This window comes from Parathielavia appendiculata, assembly GCF_033297405.1.
Source record: "Parathielavia appendiculata strain CBS 731.68 unplaced genomic scaffold N657scaffold_11, whole genome shotgun sequence".
Lineage (NCBI taxonomy): Eukaryota > Fungi > Ascomycota > Sordariomycetes > Sordariales > Chaetomiaceae > Parathielavia > Parathielavia appendiculata.
The window spans coordinates 217724-234144 of record NW_026944230.1 but is presented as its reverse complement, the minus strand read 5'-3'; the positions used below and the strand labels follow the sequence as shown (position 1 = coordinate 234144).

The 16421-nt window shown below is 56.4% G+C and overlaps 7 protein-coding genes across 7 annotated transcripts; 4 read left to right on the top strand and 3 right to left on the bottom strand.

Moving 5' to 3' along the window:
• Window positions 1-1260: 1260 nt before the first annotated feature.
• On the top strand, window positions 1261-2354 carry N657DRAFT_622869 (thiamine pyrophosphokinase; the record flags this gene model as incomplete). Its single annotated transcript, XM_062790664.1, has 3 exons — window positions 1261-1432; window positions 1488-1564; window positions 1620-2354. The coding sequence occupies 3 exons, from the start codon at window positions 1261-1263 to the stop codon at window positions 2262-2264; spliced, it is 894 nt and encodes a 297-aa protein (XP_062645308.1). The 3' UTR covers window positions 2265-2354.
• On the bottom strand, window positions 2275-3495 carry N657DRAFT_622865 (V-snare-domain-containing protein). The gene is made up of 2 exons (XM_062790663.1): window positions 3312-3495; window positions 2275-3240 (listed from the first exon to the last, which is right to left on the bottom strand). Exons 1-2 carry the CDS (start codon window positions 3312-3314, stop codon window positions 2440-2442), a joined length of 804 nt encoding a protein of 267 aa, XP_062645307.1. The 5' UTR covers window positions 3315-3495; the 3' UTR covers window positions 2275-2439.
• A 445-nt stretch (window positions 3496-3940) lies between these two features.
• Window positions 3941-6455, bottom strand: N657DRAFT_647701 (amino acid transporter). The gene is made up of 3 exons (XM_062793372.1): window positions 5794-6455; window positions 4845-5731; window positions 3941-4561 (listed from the first exon to the last, which is right to left on the bottom strand). Exons 1-3 carry the CDS (start codon window positions 6062-6064, stop codon window positions 4103-4105), a joined length of 1617 nt encoding a protein of 538 aa, XP_062645306.1. The 5' UTR covers window positions 6065-6455; the 3' UTR covers window positions 3941-4102.
• Window positions 6456-7372: 917 nt separating this feature from the next.
• On the top strand, window positions 7373-8256 carry N657DRAFT_673341 (uncharacterized protein; the record flags this gene model as incomplete). The annotated part of the gene is made up of 4 exons (XM_062795686.1): window positions 7373-7420; window positions 7710-7736; window positions 7772-7979; window positions 8078-8256. 4 exons carry the CDS (start codon window positions 7373-7375, stop codon window positions 8254-8256), a joined length of 462 nt encoding a protein of 153 aa, XP_062645305.1.
• A 526-nt stretch (window positions 8257-8782) lies between these two features.
• On the bottom strand, window positions 8783-9826 carry N657DRAFT_699012 (uncharacterized protein). Its single transcript, XM_062797340.1, has one exon. The coding sequence runs from the start codon at window positions 9409-9411 to the stop codon at window positions 9016-9018; it is 396 nt and encodes a 131-aa protein (XP_062645304.1). The 5' UTR covers window positions 9412-9826; the 3' UTR covers window positions 8783-9015.
• Window positions 9827-11328: 1502 nt separating this feature from the next.
• On the top strand, window positions 11329-12421 carry N657DRAFT_635576 (uncharacterized protein; the record flags this gene model as incomplete). The annotated part of the gene is made up of 3 exons (XM_062791351.1): window positions 11329-11466; window positions 11875-11965; window positions 12033-12421. 3 exons carry the CDS (start codon window positions 11329-11331, stop codon window positions 12419-12421), a joined length of 618 nt encoding a protein of 205 aa, XP_062645303.1.
• A 1320-nt stretch (window positions 12422-13741) lies between these two features.
• On the top strand, window positions 13742-15728 carry N657DRAFT_665338 (uncharacterized protein; the record flags this gene model as incomplete). Its single annotated transcript, XM_062795285.1, has 2 exons — window positions 13742-14443; window positions 14511-15728. 2 exons carry the CDS (start codon window positions 13742-13744, stop codon window positions 15726-15728), a joined length of 1920 nt encoding a protein of 639 aa, XP_062645302.1.
• Between the last annotated feature and the right edge of the window lie 693 nt (window positions 15729-16421).

Genomic DNA, 16421 nt, shown 5'->3' with positions numbered 1-16421 from the left:
GCCTCCAGCAAGTTGCATAGGTTAACATGGAACTAGTACACCGAGTCAGTTCTGTCACGAAAAGAAATCGCAAGCGTGACTTATTTATGCATACTCACTTCGCCTCCATCGCGATGGGGATCTTTTGTACCACGGTTCCTTGCTCCGCTTTGTCCCTCAGGCGGTAATGGGCCAGGCAGCTCGAAGCGATCCAGTTCACGACTTTGAAGGATCCCACCCCCGATGCTTCATCTTCAGCTTGGCAATCTTCTCCTTGACCTTGGGGCTGACAACATCATAGCCAACATTGGATGCCGTCTAAAGTCCCCGCGATGTCCTGATTGTCAACGTCAGCGTGTCCTGCTCCGCCTGTATCCAGCTTTTCTTCAGCCCAAGAATTCCGGCGTACCTTGTCTTATCCGGTCGACCCTCCTCTTGCTCTGGCGGCTTGTCACGTTCCTCGTTCCGACCTGCCTCCACGTCCTCACGACCCTCGTACTGTCGGTCATGGCGTCCACGTCCCGAACCACTTCCCAGGCGTCGTTGGCTTCCATGGTGGGCTTTGGGTCTGCGGCGAGGGTGAGTAGTCGCTGCTCAGCTGTGTCGCGGGCCGTCCTCGTGGCGCGGCGTCAACCGCGCCACGAGGCCTGCAGGAAGCCAAGCGTTCGGTTCATCGTCCTTGGGAGGCAATATGTCGTGTTGCTGGGGAGTGAAGGTATGTTCCGTTGTTGCAGCTCCCTGCTTTGTTAAGGGGGAGGGCAAGACAAAGCTGAAATAGCAGAACGGAGGTTGAGGAAGCAGCAGTCGAAGTGAACAAAAACAGAAGACAGAAGCTGTCCCGCAGGTGAAAAAAACGACAAAGAAGCGGATTCAGAAACTGGTGATGCTTTAGTCGACATATGTAGGCTTGGCCGACTCCTTATTGATGACGACCATTGTCAGTCAAGGCACTGAAAGGCATCAGTGGATGCTTCACCGCGCAGGTCTCAACTTCAGGCGTAGCTTATTACATGCCATTTACAAGTCATCCTGGTCTCACATGTGTGCATTGGAAAGAGTCTGGTGCGGACAACGTTGGTGTATGCCTAGGTCCTGCATGTCCTTTCGCGTGTAAGTGTTGTAAGGGGCAGTCTTGACTTACACACAATGAGGGCAGCTGGGCAGGTTGACAGCTACCTCAGACAATTGCTGTAAAGACCCCACTTTTAAACCACAACTCTCCATCTAAAAGAACTGCAAGCCATTCTCTCATCGCCCGACAGTATCACATGTAACTTGACCATGGATTCATGTAATGTCCCGTTAGAGGCTGGACAGTTGGACACTTTCGAGTGGCATCCGGCCGATCTGATCCGGCCGCCTGCCGATGGCCAGAATCCCTACTTTGCGCTTATTGTGCTCAACCAGCCCCTGCAAACTAACCGGAGTGTGATCCGCCAACTATGGAATAACGGTCTGTAACAACATTGCAAACTGTGAGAGGAGAAAACCAGAATAACAATTCTCAGCATACATCCGCATCGCCGCCGATGGCGGCGCGAACCGCCTGTATGACGCAGCTGGGAAACATGGCGATGGCTGCTTTGTGCGCACCCCCTTTCACCCCCTTCATCACAACTTCTCATCCTGATCCCTGGCAGGACGACCTACATTCCATAATTGGCGACCTGGACAGCCTGACAACAACAACACAGGCCTACTACGAAACCAGGAATGCCGACATCATCCGCGACCCCGACCAGGAGTCAACCGACTTTGGCAAGTGTGTGGCCTACATCAGACAGCATCACCAGGCACTCCCTGCCCAACACCAAAATGTAGATGAGGCAAGAACACACGCGAGACCACCACCCGACATCGTCGCCATCGGCGGCCTCGGGGGGCGCGTCGACCAGGGCCTGAGCCAGCTGCATCACCTGTATCTCTTCCAGACAGACCCGCGCTACGCCGATGGGCGGTTGTACCTCTTTAGCGGGGAGAGCCTGACCTTTCTGCTCAAGCCAGGGCGGCATATTATTCGAGTGAGGAATGATGAAGGAGGAGAGGAGAAGGAGAAGGGGTGCGGTGGTGTATTTGGCAAGCACGTGGGCATCTTGCCTATCGGCGGGACGAGCCGCATCACGACCAAGGGGCTGGAGTGGGATGTCACGGACTGGGAGACGAGGTTTGGCGGGCGGGTTAGCACGAGTAACCATGTGCTGCCAGACACCAAGGTGGTGGAGGTGCGGACGACCGAGGAGGTGCTGTTTACAATTGCGCTGACTGCGGGAGAGGGGCAGTGGTAGGTTATTGAATATTTGTTGTGCATGACAAGTCAGGGAAACGGAGCTGGAAAGGTGCATGCATAGACGGTGGAATAGTTGGCAGGAATGAATGTTCCAAATTCGCAGCATACCGCCCGTGCGCCCAACTCCGCGCTCAATGATCTAGCGACATTGACGGGACAGAGCCTTGATCAGGCTACCGCAAATAGTGCAACACCAGCCAGCAAAACACAAAAAACACCACGACCCCTCCCCCAAACATCCACTTGTCCTCCTTGGCCCGCCGCTCAATCATGCGAATGGTATCCCCCGAGATGCCCAGCGTGTTACCCACCGAGTACAGCCTCCGCTGCGTCGACTTGAGCATCTCCCTCTGCTGACTCAGATCCCCCAGCACCGCCTGGCCCCGGGCAATGTACTCGTCCAGCGCGGAATGCGTGCTGGCAAAGAACTGCTGCTCCCTCAGCGCATGACTCTCCCTCGTAGTATCCCCGCTGCCCATCATTCCCAACCCGCCAGACGAACTCCCCCCCGCTTCAGCTATACTCGTCGTCCTCGCATGGCCCCCACCGCCGCCATACCCAAAGCTCGACGCCGTGACGGGCCCCCCTCCCGAACTATTTGCGCTCGCGTACGAATTCCCCGGCGTAGCCGCAGCAAAAGGCCTCCTGCCAAGCAACTCGGCCCTGTTCTCGGCGTGCGCAGCCTCGTCGCGCGCCGCCTTCAGCGCGTCGACCTGCGCGCGGAACTCGGCTAGCTCGGCGCGGAAGTCGCGGATGCGCTCAAACGCTTTTTCTTGCTTTGCCGGGTTGAGCTCCTGCTTGGCGAGCGTGTTGTATTCGTCTATTGTCCGGGCGAAGGCGGTCAGGGAGGCGGAGAGGGAGCCTAGCGCGGCTGGGCTGGGGTGACTTTGTGGGGTTTGTTGTTGGGAAGAGAGAATCGACAGGTCTTTGCGGATTGTTGTGCGCTGTTTCAGCGCCGAGTTGAAGGTTGTGTTCTGGTGGTACCGGAAGAGGTTAGGAGATGGACAGTGTGGGTAGGATAGGGAGATGAGGGAAATGGGCGTACCATTGTGGGGGGGGTTGGAGGCGTTTCGTGGATGTGATGGTCTAGCTCAGTGGTAGGTGGAATATTGGACCGGAAGACAAAATTGTCCGTTTCTGCTGTTGTAGCGTTGGCTGTGATGTCGTTTCGTTATTCTGTAGCTGGCTGTGCTGTCATGACACTCTGCAAGCTGGCATTTGGAGTTTGGGTCCCAAAGTCGTGACCGACAGGATCCACGGTTGGCGTGCGCTTATCCAGCGCCAAGCGCATACCAAAGTTAAGGTAGTGGGTCTCCGGCTTCGACCGCCGGCCGGGTCACGGCACCGCAGCGGCTTGGCCTTCGCTTCTGATCAACACCACAACAGATCGTGGTTCAAATGTGTCAGAAGTCCGTTCTCCGATCACATTAATTCAGAACATCAGCAATGGCATAAAAATACAGCAGTCATTGAATAAACCAGAATTCAAGGTACCGTAACCGGTTAAACTTATTCCTGTTTCGTTCCAAGAGATTGATTGAAGATTCCTGTTTCTCCTGTCGCTTTTTGTCTCCTGGAAGCAAAGACTGTGCCCGGCTGCAGATATCAGATTCATGGGGAACACAGGTAAGACTCACATGTCACTTATTGGAACATGCATGACACTGACTGATACAGACCGAATATAGAATATCCCCAGCACTTTGAAGTGTCAGGCATCAGTCGCTAGGGTGAAGAAACATGCTGCTCAAGTACGCGGCTGCTCCACAAAAGACCCTGGGATATCCTGATGTCCTCGCTCAAACAACATCTCAATACACACCCCACCCCGCGCCCCTACGCGACACGGGTCTTAACCTTGCGGTACCGGATAACCTCGACCCCCTCGTCATCCACAATCCGCTCCGCCACAATCTTGTGCCCCCTGACAGCCGGCCAGAACTTGGTCCACAGCGTCCAGTAGATGCCGCCCAGGATCAAGACGCCCACGCCGACCACGGGGAACACATAATACGGATAGCCATCCGCCCAGAAGTCGCCGTCGGCGGGCGGGATGAAGGGCACGATGGCCAGGAACGCGTTCATCAGCAGGAAAATTACGATGACGGGCAGCCATGTCCGCCAGGCCGGGTTCCACGGCTCCTTGGTCTGGAAGTGCAGGTAGATGAGGCCCGCGGCGACGAAGCTGTTGATCCAGGCGCCCGGGTACGTGTACAGGTTGACGATGAAGTTGTACGCCGGTCCCGGGGGCGGCGCCAGCAGGACGATGATGGTTACCAACCAGTGGAGGAACAGCTGGAACATATCACACACAGAGGTCAGTTTTGACATGTACAAAAAAAGAAAGAAAGGCCCGAAGAGACGGAGAGAGAAGGGGTGGGGAGAGAGAAAAGAAAAAAAAAAGAGAGATAGAGAGAGAAGGGGAGGTGGGGAGAAAGGGGGAGAGAGAGAGCGAGAGAAAGAGCGAGAGAGAGAGCGAGAGAGAGAGCGAGAGAGAGAGCGAGAGAGAGAGCGAGAGAGAGAGCGAGAGAGAGAGCGAGAGAGAGAGCGAGAGAGAGACTGTGACTTGGAGACTTACCGCAGCAGCAGGCGAGTTGAAAGGCTTGTTGGACCCCCACAGCCGACTAAGCGGCAGCAGGCCCTCCTTGCCCAGTTCCTGGTTCAGGCGCGCATGGGCGAAGCTGACGGCCAAGACATTGCCGAGGTTGCTGAGCGCGACAAACGCCGGCAGGCTGCGGGCGCCGGCGCTGTCGCCAAAGACGTTCCGGAAGAAGAGCCCCGCGACGATCACCTCGGACGTCGCCAGGTCCGACTTGGGGATGGCGGCGAAGTAGGCGACGTTTGCGAGCACGTAGAGGATTGTGACCCCGCCGACGGCGAGCGGCGCGGCGATGGTGAGGGTGCGCCGCGGGTCCCGGATCTCGGAGAGCACGTAGTTGGCGTTTTCCCAACCTTTGTAGCTGTACACGATGTTGAGCAGGGCGTTGGAGTAGGCGTAAGCGCCGCCGCCGCCGTACCCTTCGCCGGACTCGATGGCGAACGCGTTGTCGAAGTTGTGGGGGTCCGGGACGAGGCGCCGGCCCGCTAGGGCTGCGAAGCCCGAGAAGACGATGAACACTAGGACGGCCACCTTGAAGATGCCCAGCACGTTGAACAGCCGGATGCCCCATTTGGGGGCCACCGAATGAAGCAGTACGGAAAAAGTGACGCAGGCAACGCCGATGCCACGGGCCCTGTAGCTGTCCTTGAGCTCGTTGCCGGCCGCGTAGAGGATATAGCGGCCAAAGGCGAGCGAGTTGCCGGATGAGAAGCCGAGCAGAATCATCTGGGAGGCGAGCACGCAGGTGGCTAGGTACTTGGGATGGCGGTAGATGTGTTCTAGGTAGTTCTTTTCGCCGCCGGAGCGAGGGATGGCCAGGCCGAACTCGAGCCAGACGCTGAGGCCGCAGAAGGTGAGGAAGCCGCCTAGATTCAGAGTCAGCCATGGCATGCTTGAAAGACGCTAGTTAGGTAGGGAAATGTCTCACCAATAACCCACAGCATCAAGCTTACGCCGACCGACCCCGTGGCTGCGAAGATGCTCGAAGGCGTCGAGAAGATGCCGGTCCCAATCATCTTGTTGAGGATGAGGAACACAGCGCCTGTAATGCCCAGCTTGCGCGAGTCGTCGTAGGCATACTTGTTTTCCTCTTTGATCTCGCCGACCTCGACATCTTGCTGAACCGGTTCTTTCTGGACATGGTCGTTCAGCTCCTTGGGGGCCGCCTCGCCGCTCGAGGACTTGTCGAAAAGAGCCATGTTGACTCGCTGCCTCTGCAATCGACGGAGTACGTGACTGTGGGGGAGTAAAGGTGTCTCAAAGTGCAGCGGATGCTGATCTTTAATGGATAAACCTTCATGTATGCCATGCAACCTGCAGCAGACCCCCGCGTTTGCGCTCAAAGTCCCTAGTAGATCAGTAACGACGGGTCGCAGATCAGTGGCGGCTGGTGACGCGACCAAAGCGTTGCACTGGCGCCATCCATCGTAAATCTTGGCCGTCTGTGTTTCAGGCTCGTGAGTGCTGCAGACATGGCATTTAGGATCCTGGACGCCACGAGATGGTTCGGACTGTCAGCGAAAGGTCAAACGATGTCTGGCTTCATGCCGTTCTGGGCAAGCAGTGCCGATGACATGATTGGGCTCTGGGATGTCATCCCGCGAGAAAGCGAATGGAACCCAGAATATTTGGTGATGCTGGGAAAGTGAGAAGATCCATGCTGCCTGTTCAGGCCCTGCCACGAACCAACCGCGGGCTGTGATGGCCGTCTGCAGGTGCTGAATCAGGAAGGTCGTCAGCAGGGAAGCTCGGCGGCCACCCGGTCGAATCCGCCGATGTCGTGCTCCCGGCCAAGCATTACGGAAGCATCCGCCGACCAACCTCAACGGTTTTCGAATGCCTGCCTTCCTATGTAGGTCTTACAGACGCCTGGCATCCATGTTGCTTGGCGTCGGGTGATGTGACGGTGGTGGTTGAACATTTCGCGGCTTGGAGCCTGGAACGAGTTCCAGCTGAGCAGACGTCCCACGGTATGACCCGGTGTTTCGTTGTCTGCTTGTTGCGGGTGGTCGCTCGAGTCTGGTGGTGTTGACCGGTTGTTGATCGGAGCGTGCGGCTGTTACTGTTAGAACATAGGGGGAACTGTGAAGTTGATGACCCCTTCGCGGATCCCCTCAGTCAGCTTCTTCCTCTCCCAGCAGGCATCGACCGCCGGAATGACGATGTTCTCGAAATCGTCTGGATCGACGCCACCGATAAAGGAGACTGAACAGTTGTGCTCGACAGTCGTAAGGTTGGCGTAATTGACCCGGAACTCATTGGCGAATCGTTTGGTCTCCACATAGAGGTTAATTAACCCGTACTGGATCAAAGCCCAGCTGTGGCTCTCCCATAACCATACGAGGCGTCTTTCCGGACTGCCGTATGATTCCGTGTTTCGACAGTTTGAACCCCCTTTTGGGTGCAGGCCTGACGCTCGTACGTCCGGATAGGCCTATATAACAAGTTAGTACCTTGGGTGTTAAAGGAATATCATACCAAATAGATGCTTCTTACACGCAAACACTATGCCCCTCATCGTTTGCTGCTACAAGAAACCGCCAAAGGCCTTCATAGTAGGTCGCGCCATTATGTTCGCGTGGGGTTTGCTGGCCCATCACCTCATGTGTTGGTAGCCCTGCGATAAGTGGTTCGGCCGGAAGGACTTTGAATATCTGCCAGTGGTCGGTCTGCCAGTGGTCGGGAGTGTATTAACAGCGCGAGAATTACAAAGATGAGGGTGTAGGTTGCAGACCTCGCTAGGCCGAAATCTAGAAGAATGCTCAACAACATATCCTGGACCGTTTAACTACACCTATAGAGTCTTTAGGGTGACCTACCATCGTGTGTAGGGACTTGTCCTAGCACAACGCTCCCGGCCGTGGTGGCATGGTACGGATCCACGTCGCCCTGGTCTTTGCTTCCAGACAACACGAGCTGTCTCGGTCCTCGAAAACTGCGCTATCAGCCTCCGTGACGGTGCTGGTGCTTTCGGTAGCCAACGGTGTCCGGTGTTGAGGGCGGGCCGCTGTCGCAAGACGCCCGCTGGGCAAGTGATCATCGGGTTCGACTTGTTAGTCCGAGTCGTTCGATGGGGCCGAGAAAGTGTCGGAGGCTGGGTAGGGATCCGTCACGGTACGCTAGCTCAACTATACTGCCTATGCATGGGGACTCCGCACTCAGAAGAGCCTGGGGGTTATATCCGCCCGTAGGCAATGTGTCTTGTGGTCCAGGGCGAAACACGGAACCTCCAATCGCGCCCACGGCTACCAGAGTAAAGCCGAGAAATGCGTTCCCTAATTTCCGGCTCGCCCGGAGTTGCCGAAGAAGGACGGAACTCGTCGCTCGAAGGGGTTGGTACTCGCGGTACTCGCGGTACTCGCCGGTACGGTTCGTGGTACACTGGGCCTGAGCGAGAGGTACTAGTTGGGCTTGCGGTGGCTCCATGGCTACGTGAGGTGGTAGATGTCGACGCAGGCGTTCCTTCTCTCTGCGAGCCCCGATCACGGCGGACAGTGGACTTCCCTGTTTTCGAATGGGCGGAAGGCTGGGTCACGCTTCCATTGAAGCCACCAACTTCATGATGGTTGCTGAATCGAGCCTCCTTCGTGTTTTGAGAGAGAAATTTGGGCGCCTAGCGCGTTGTTGGGCTCCCAGTCCGCTGCTCCGTTAAACCATGGGTATTCCCCGGTGTCCTCCACAGTGTCTTGGATTACGTGTAACGTACCACGTTTTATAGTTTGCATCTTCAGGGCCACGAAATTTCGACAATCCGGGGTGCGCAAGATCAAAGACCGATTTGATTCCAGCCATCCAATATGGCCGATTCGCTGTCAACCAACTATGGCTATCAGTACGACTCCTGGGAGTTGAAGAAGACACCGGGGTACACTCACCACCATGGTTTTGAGTCTCGATATCGCTTGGGAAAGAAACTTGACCGCGTTCAGGAATCTGGTTGGTCTCGTTGCGAAAAAGCACGCCACCCGACATGAATTCCGCCATCGTTGACGGATCATGGAGCAGAAGTGGTGACGGATCTCACTGAGCGAACCTGTTTCGTCTTGTAAAACCTTGACCAGTCCTGAGGATGTGCTCGCGTTTATGATCTGGGCGATAAGTACGCGGATCTTTGCTGCGGACGCGGCGCCACCGCTGCGAAAAGGAGTCCCTAGGAAGATGATGCCTTGGGTTGCATCCAAAACTTCCTCTTCAACCCCCTCCGCCCTGGACGCGAGACACAATGCCTTGGGCAGAATAAAGCCGCCATAAAGGACCCAATGAAGATGATGGGGCAACTGCGGCGGCGCTCTAGGTGCTCCCGGGATACTGCTCTCAGAAACTCTTGCGCATGATGGTGGAGGTACTGGCCATTGGCGTGGGATATCATGGCGGCATTCCAATCGTGTATGTGTATCCGGGCAAAAGGGGAATAGTGCGGGAGCATGTCCTCATCCCTGAGCCAGTGCACAAGCCGAGATGTCGCGTCCCCCTCTTTCTCAGACGCTTTGAATGTTCGCGCAGAATGTGTGTCTAGACCGTGAATGGCAATTATGCTAGAAGTCATCTCAGCATTGCCGTTCCCCGATTATATAACACGAGATATTTCGAGGACAACACACTCACAGCAGTTGAAATCTGGAGTTGCCCACCTCTTCCGGGCTGGGATAAACCAGATTGAGGCCCAACTTCCTCTGCGCCGAGGACTCGCCCGCCTTGTTATGAATCGAGCACTCGTCAGAATGGAACTGAGTAGCTCTGTGATTTATCTCGTAGTTAAGGTAGCTGAGACCGTAGAGATGGCGCGTGGGAATCTGAAGTGCATGTAGAAGGAGATAAATGAAGCGCAGCAGGAGGCGATCCGTGAAACGTTTCCAGGGAGATTCCGGGAGCTTCGGGCGGTTAGGGAACTTAGCATTAGCCTTAGGCGCAATGAGTGACACCGCAGCGCCACATGCAGTCGCTAGGTTCCGAAAGCCAGAATACATGTTATGGTGTTCCAAAGTTCCCCAGCAGCAAGAGGCATCCTTACAAGACATAGGGAACCTTTGATGATACTTCCTATCCTTCTTAGGGAGTGTCTGCTTTTAACCCCTCGCTCTTCGCGTTTCTCTTGTGAGCATCTCATTAAAACTAATTGACTACTTATTGCTGGCGAGGCAGATCAGCTCTGGCTGTTTTCAGCTGGACGTCGGGTGAGCCTTCGGACTCTGAGCCTCTAACTTTGTGCGTCCATTTCAATAAGAGGGCAACACGTACCTAGCTTTGCAAGGCACAATCCTGAGTGGACTTCCCTCAAACTGAGAGGATATCTCGTGAGCCATGAGCGGCAGAGGCAACCAGGCAAACAACTCCTAACTAATCTCCCAACCCACCACTTCGGTCATTCTTTTGTATGTAGGGCTAGGCAAGGCATGTCATTACGTACTGGTGGGCATATCTTACAAGGGCTGGCTGCGCCGGCTCTGCTCGGGCACTAATGGCAAACAAAAACAACAACCACTTCGTTCATCTTCCACCAGGTGCTCGTCAAAAGACCCTGCGCCATCAACATGCTGATATCCACCCCTTCACCATCCAAACCGACCCCTAGTCAAATCTTAAATGCCAAAGAGCAGCTGGTGGAACCAAGTTACTCTTCCGGAAGGACAACCTTGAGTTCTCGCCAGGAGTACCCCAAGTCCGGCTGCGCAATGCTGGGAAGGTTGGATGCTACCTCCAATCTAATCTAGCCATCCCCTAGCTCGAGAGACTCGCTCCGTGTCTGTTCTGGTACGCAAATCATTGCGCGGCTACACAAAGTTGACTGTATGTTGACTACCTTGGGTAAACTAAACTAACCTTGAAAACATCCAAGACCGCCACCCCCAGAAGTTCCCACATCTGTCCACTTCATCACCACCAAACGCAAGGGCGCGAGATAGTGGTTCGGTAAAGACCTCCGTCTGCATCTTCTCTGGCACAAGGACAGAGTCTACATCAAACCCATACCCGCCTACCTGCTCTCCGCAGCCATCTGGGACTACATCCAGATCGTGGATTCATCCATGTTCAAGACCGCTGTGGGTTTCATGCGAACTTATGTTTACCTGATCCGATATGAGACTGACTTCCGCAAGGCAACAAGCGCGGGATTAGGATTGATACCAACAGCTCATCAAACACCCCTAATTTTCGAAGCTTTTGTCGAGTTCGTCTCCCAATCCAAGAGTTAGTGATGACGACGTCTCGCCGCACTGCTCGTACGGCCAGCTCCGCCTGGCCAGAGTAACTCATCTGACACGACTGGTGCTGCGGAAATGGTCCTACTTCCCTCGTTATTCGCATCTGGCTGACAAGCTGGCGTACCGCTGTCCTGGCGTCTTTCTCGGTCGTGCCCATCCTCCTCAGCTGCACGCAGGTCGAGATTGCCGTGATGGGTCTGAGCGGAGAGGAGACATGGCCTGGTTTCATTGCTGTGCCAAGCTGGTTTCCCGTGGCCATGATGGCGCTCATTCTCACGCTGCTTGCGGCCATTCCCATCTTGGCGGTGGGTATTCTGCTGAAACAGGCCGTGTTTACATTGTCGGTCTTACGGGCGAATAAGAAAGACAGGGAGAAGGCGAGGGCTATGAGCTCGTCGGTAGTTGGATGAAGAGTTTGGTGCTCATAGTGTTGTGTCGGTCGGCCCGATCCTGAAGGCATCGCGATGACCACGCCCGTATTCAAATGTGGTGCTTTTTATCTTGTTGAGAGCGACAAGCTGAACTTTTCTGTTTCGGTCCTTTCGGAGCCTGAGGTTGTGGGACACATGCGCAGGCGACCTAGGAATGCAGGAAACGCGGGCGGCCGTGGAGCTGGCGCAGACAGTCATAAATGAGACAAAAGCAATTTTGGCTCAGTAGTTCTCAACTTCTCCTCCAACTATTCCGGGCCATGCATGGGACTCCAAGACTCTGGGAGTGTCTCATTCATTACCTGCAATCAACGATTCCCGCTTGCAAGCCACCTGCATCCCATCACAACAATCACTGTACAAAATTACTAAAAGATGGGGTTAAGCACCATCCTATGCGGGTTCAGAGTCTCCGTCGCCGTCCTCGACCGCTTTTTCGAAGCCAACGGCGTCATGCCGACCTTTGGTTACCCTCCCCTACTACCGCGCCCGTCTTCCCCCCGGCCCATCCGCCCGAGGACTTTGCGACCCAGGGCCCGCACTCGGCATTCATCCGCACCAAACTGGCCGCCACCCCGGCGGGCGCCGCCGACACCCACAACCAAAATACGCGCAGTTGCATCCTCAACAGAGAGGGAAACCTCATGGCGACGCACGTCTACGTCCATACGCCTACGTCATGGTGTTTTGCCAGCGACAGATCTACGTCGCGCGCGAGTTGCCAGACCAGACCCCGCCGGGCTTCGCAGAGCTGCGCAGCGAGATCCTAGGGTTCGCCAACGAGGACGAGGAAGGCCTGCTGCGGGTCGCGGATGTGCAGCCTGCCGGCACCGGGGAGGGACAAGTTCGGCGGGCATGCTGTTTATCGTCGTCACGGACGAGCGCGGGTATCCATAGAAGGGTCCTTTTCTGCGCGAGGTGAGTTCTTTTCCTTCCTATATACCTTACCAGAGTGCGAAATCAATATGAGCTTTCCCAATCGGACCGCTGTTGCGACCAGTGCCCGGAGAAGTTTGACAGTTGGCTCTCTTGCAGGAACACCGAGAGGAAGCGCACGGAGTTGTCCGGAAGAGAGGGGCCCTGCCTGATGATCTCTAGTTGCAAGCGTTTGTACGGTGGATGGTGAAGTGAAAAAACCCGACTGCCTGGCGCGAACTGCTTGAAGGCCCCGGGCAATTGAGTTTATACAAGTGTGTAAGTATGTAGTCATACCTCCGTACTTTGCCGGGGATTTTACCAACTGGTTGGTGCGCGGAGCGGGGAGCGGTCCTCGACGTCGAGCAAAGGTTGGGCACGGCCTGAGAACACTAGAGCCTCGAGATGGCGGTCCGCTGGATTGGGTCATGGACGAGCCCCTTTCTGAGTTTTCTTGCTGCATCCCGTCTCATCTGCGCCCCACCATGATCGAGTCATGAGAGGCAATGAGGAAAATAGTCAACCGCCTCATTGCCCAATACGTGCCGTGATGCGTGCGGAAGCCGGAAGCGAATGCAGCTTTGTCCAGTATGTCACTTATCATCGCGGCCATGTCATTTGGCGAAAAACAAACATTGAGCCAGGCGATCGAAGAGGGCAGCGCGTTGGAGCCAACCAGCACACGTGACTTCGCGTTCATTTCCCAAGCATTGGCCAGAGCTTGCGAGATCTTTGCGCTTCATTGACGGTCCGAGACAGCGATTCGTACTACCAAGCCTGGACTCCTGCAGCGGAAGTTTACTGTGGTACATACGTCTGAGGTTTGTGACGTTGTTGCAACCTGCACAACTCGAGTCCCCTAATAAAGAAGAAAGGCTCAGTTTATGACAGACATCCTTCGGTATGAGATTCCTCAGCAAGTCGGATGGCAAACGTAAAAGTGGTTTGTTTCCGCACACAGCTGGCTTGTGGTTCTGAGTCCGGGCCTTCGGTGGAAACGGGCCGCGTGGACCGCGTGGCTCAGGTGGTGGGTCATGGTAAGGTGGGGCTAATGCGTGCTGGGGCTGCGGCCAATCCCGTTGGTGCGCCCAATGCCCACATCTTGACGAACCACTTGCTGAGCCGCGGCGTCGCGCGCACCGCGTAACCAACTCCAGTAACTGACTGGCCTGCACGTCCAAGACCAATCCGTCCGCCACGACCCGCAGCTCCGTCGCTGCGAACTCGCTCCAGGCCGACTGGCTGCCCAACGACGTAACTGGCCGCTTGACTGTTTTGCTGCTTTGCTTCCAGGGACTGCACCGCGCATATTGCACACGCTCGCGCAATGGCAGACCCGGATTCGGCCGCGGTTTCAAGTCGTCTCAATGCTGGACTCGTCGGGGACAGAGGTTCGGGGACGACTTCGCACTCGACATCGTACCCCGCCGCAGTATCGCACCCCAACAGCGTGAACCGCCCTGCCGCGCCGCCGACAGGAACTCTCTCCGACACAAGGTCTTCTGCCCCGGACGACGCTACTCGCTTCTACCCCAGCACTTCAGGCTGCAATGTAACGGGGCGTGACTTTGATTCCGGCGACTCGCAGCGAACCGGTTATCCCGCATCTACCTCGCTCGAGCATCACCATCCCGCTGGCGTCATTTACCCTGCCCAATTGCCCAACTCACACGCGCTCGCGCTCTCTCGAAGCAATTCCCAAGGCACCGGCAGCCTCACCAACGGCTCCGGCGTCGATCCCGTGTTTACCCCGCCCGCAAGCGGTGGCAGACTGAGTCCGGGCGGCGGCCACAACTCGAGTAGCCAGGAGTCACAATTGCTACAGCTGTCCCAGATTGCTGCCGCCCAAGAGAGGATACCGGAAGACACGGTTGACATGGCGAACGGCGCCTCAAGGAAGCGCATGGCAGACGGCGAGGTCAAGCACACTCGAGACAAGTCAAATGTGTCTCCGGGGCAGATGGCCGGCCACTCAAGGAATACCAGCACCGTCAGCGCGGCGTCGACATCCGCTAGTCGCATTGGAGAGGTATTGTCCTGGTCTACTCAGTCAAGATTGTCATCTCAGAACCCTCAGTATTAACCCGTCGACACAGCTGTCTGCCGAGCTCAGGGCTCGGTTGTCCTACGCTATGGTCAAGGTCAATCACGGATGGCAAGGCCATTCCATTGACCAAGTCGAGTCGCTGGCTTCGCAGGCGGCGTCTCCGGTCTCCAGCGCCTCCACAATACACCTGAGGAATGGATCCTCGGCTAGCCCTCAACTGTCGACAGTTTCCCATCGGGCCAGCAACAACACCACTCCGGCTACGGGCCCTCAACACCCCTCTTCTGGGCGACCCGAGGATCTGCAATGGAGAGAGCCCACCCCACGCGGAAGCTCAGCATCCCCTGTCAAGAGCAATCACGGCCTCGCTCCACCAGTGTCCATCCAGCCATCACAACAAGTAGGCAACCCCCGTCGGGAACACAACCCACGGCACGTCCCGTCGTTCCTCTCAACATCTCACCAGACCTCGCCCCGCGCAAACGACCTTCGCGCCAGCCCCTATCTTCCCCCCGGCCGGCATCGCAGCGCGATGTCCGAAGCCATGCTCGTCTCCCCACACACCAACGTGCGCGAGCAGGACGCAATCGAGTCACTTCTCTTTATGAGCAGCCCGGGCAACCCAGCCAACTTGAAGCACGCCTTCCCCCTCACCTCGGCCTCGCAGCCCTTGACCTCCTCCAGCCACGCACCTCCGCAACAACGAACGGCCTTGCCGACCTCCCAACCGCGTAAGACTCTTCCCTCAGGTCGCCCGCCACACCACGCCCGCTCCCAGTCCCATCCCCACTCCCAGCCAACCACATCCAAACGCGTCGGCTTCGAACTTAAGTCCCCCTCAGCCATGGACATGGACGACGGCCCTCTCTATACAGGCGGTGGCGCGGGCTCGCCCATGTCCGGTGTATCTCGGGGCACGCCCCTCCGCAAAAGACTCAACGGCGGGACTCACCACCACCACCACGGCGGTAGCGACACTTATCACTCTTATCAGCCGCATGGCCATGCCGCCCAGACGACGGGGCTGACGCCCCGGTTGAAACAGATGCCTGTCTCGGCCGGACTGACAGTGCAGCCCTCGAAGCCGAGGCCGGCGCTGGCGGATGACGAGATTGATCGCATGCTGGACCGGGCGGCGGCTGCGGCGGACGAGGAGTCGGATTCCGAAGGGGAGATTGAGTTGCCTCCTGCTCCTGGGCGGAGTAGTCGGCCCGGGGCGGGCCCGGCGAGGAAGGATGGAGTTGGGGTTGTGGATGTGGGGGTTTAGATGATTGAGAGGGGCGTTTTGGGTATGGATCCGTTCTCGTCAGAGGGTATGTTAGTTCTTGAGGGGGAAGGCGGGGGAGTTGATGGCGTGGGGGTTTGATGCGAGTTTGAACGGTTGAGGAGCTGAACCGGCTTTTTGTCACGGCCGGCTTGCGGGGGGCGCATTGTGGTTATGGTTGGGTTGAGCGTTCCTGTTTAAGAGGATGGGATGGCTATGGTCAAGGCTCACACGTTTGAGGAACTGAGTTGGCACTGTTGGCCTGTGGGCGATAAGGCTATATGGTTTGATTGCTGGTTCCCGCTTGGGACGGCTACGGCGGAGCTGCGTCCCTCCTGATTGTTTGCGAGTTATATGGGCCCGCCTATCTCGGAATGGTCGTCATTTTGTGGTTTCTTGTCCGGCTCACTTACAAGGGCTGCATTGGACCTTTGCGTTTGGCTTGCCGGTTGCATCAGGGTTGCGCCTCTGCCGGCGGCTATGGATGCTGGCTGGGCACATTGCCTTTGACGACGAAATATACACGCTCTGTTTTCTAATGGTTTGAGGGCCACTCAACTCTGGCTCCGTCGTTTCATTGAGTCAGTGCCGCAGCAGACTAACAGATCAATATGCACTTGGCCTATTTCTAGAGGGATCCTCTTCCAACATTAAAGAAGACCACCATAGCGTTCACGGAACCTAAGGCAAGCAGAG

Coding starts and splice junctions, on each gene's coding strand:
- N657DRAFT_699012 (XM_062797340.1), bottom strand. CDS start 9,411: ATGACTTCTAGCATAATTGCCATTCACGGTCTAGACACACATTCTGCG.
- N657DRAFT_647701 (XM_062793372.1), bottom strand. CDS start 6,064: ATGGCTCTTTTCGACAAGTCCTCGAGCGGCGAGGCGGCCCCCAAGGAG. Junction 5,732..5,793: donor CTTGATGCTGTGGGTTATTG/GTGAGACATTTC, acceptor CTCTGAATCTAG/GCGGCTTCCTCACCTTCTGC. Junction 4,562..4,844: donor TCAACTCGCCTGCTGCTGCG/GTAAGTCTCCAA, acceptor GATATGTTCCAG/CTGTTCCTCCACTGGTTGGT.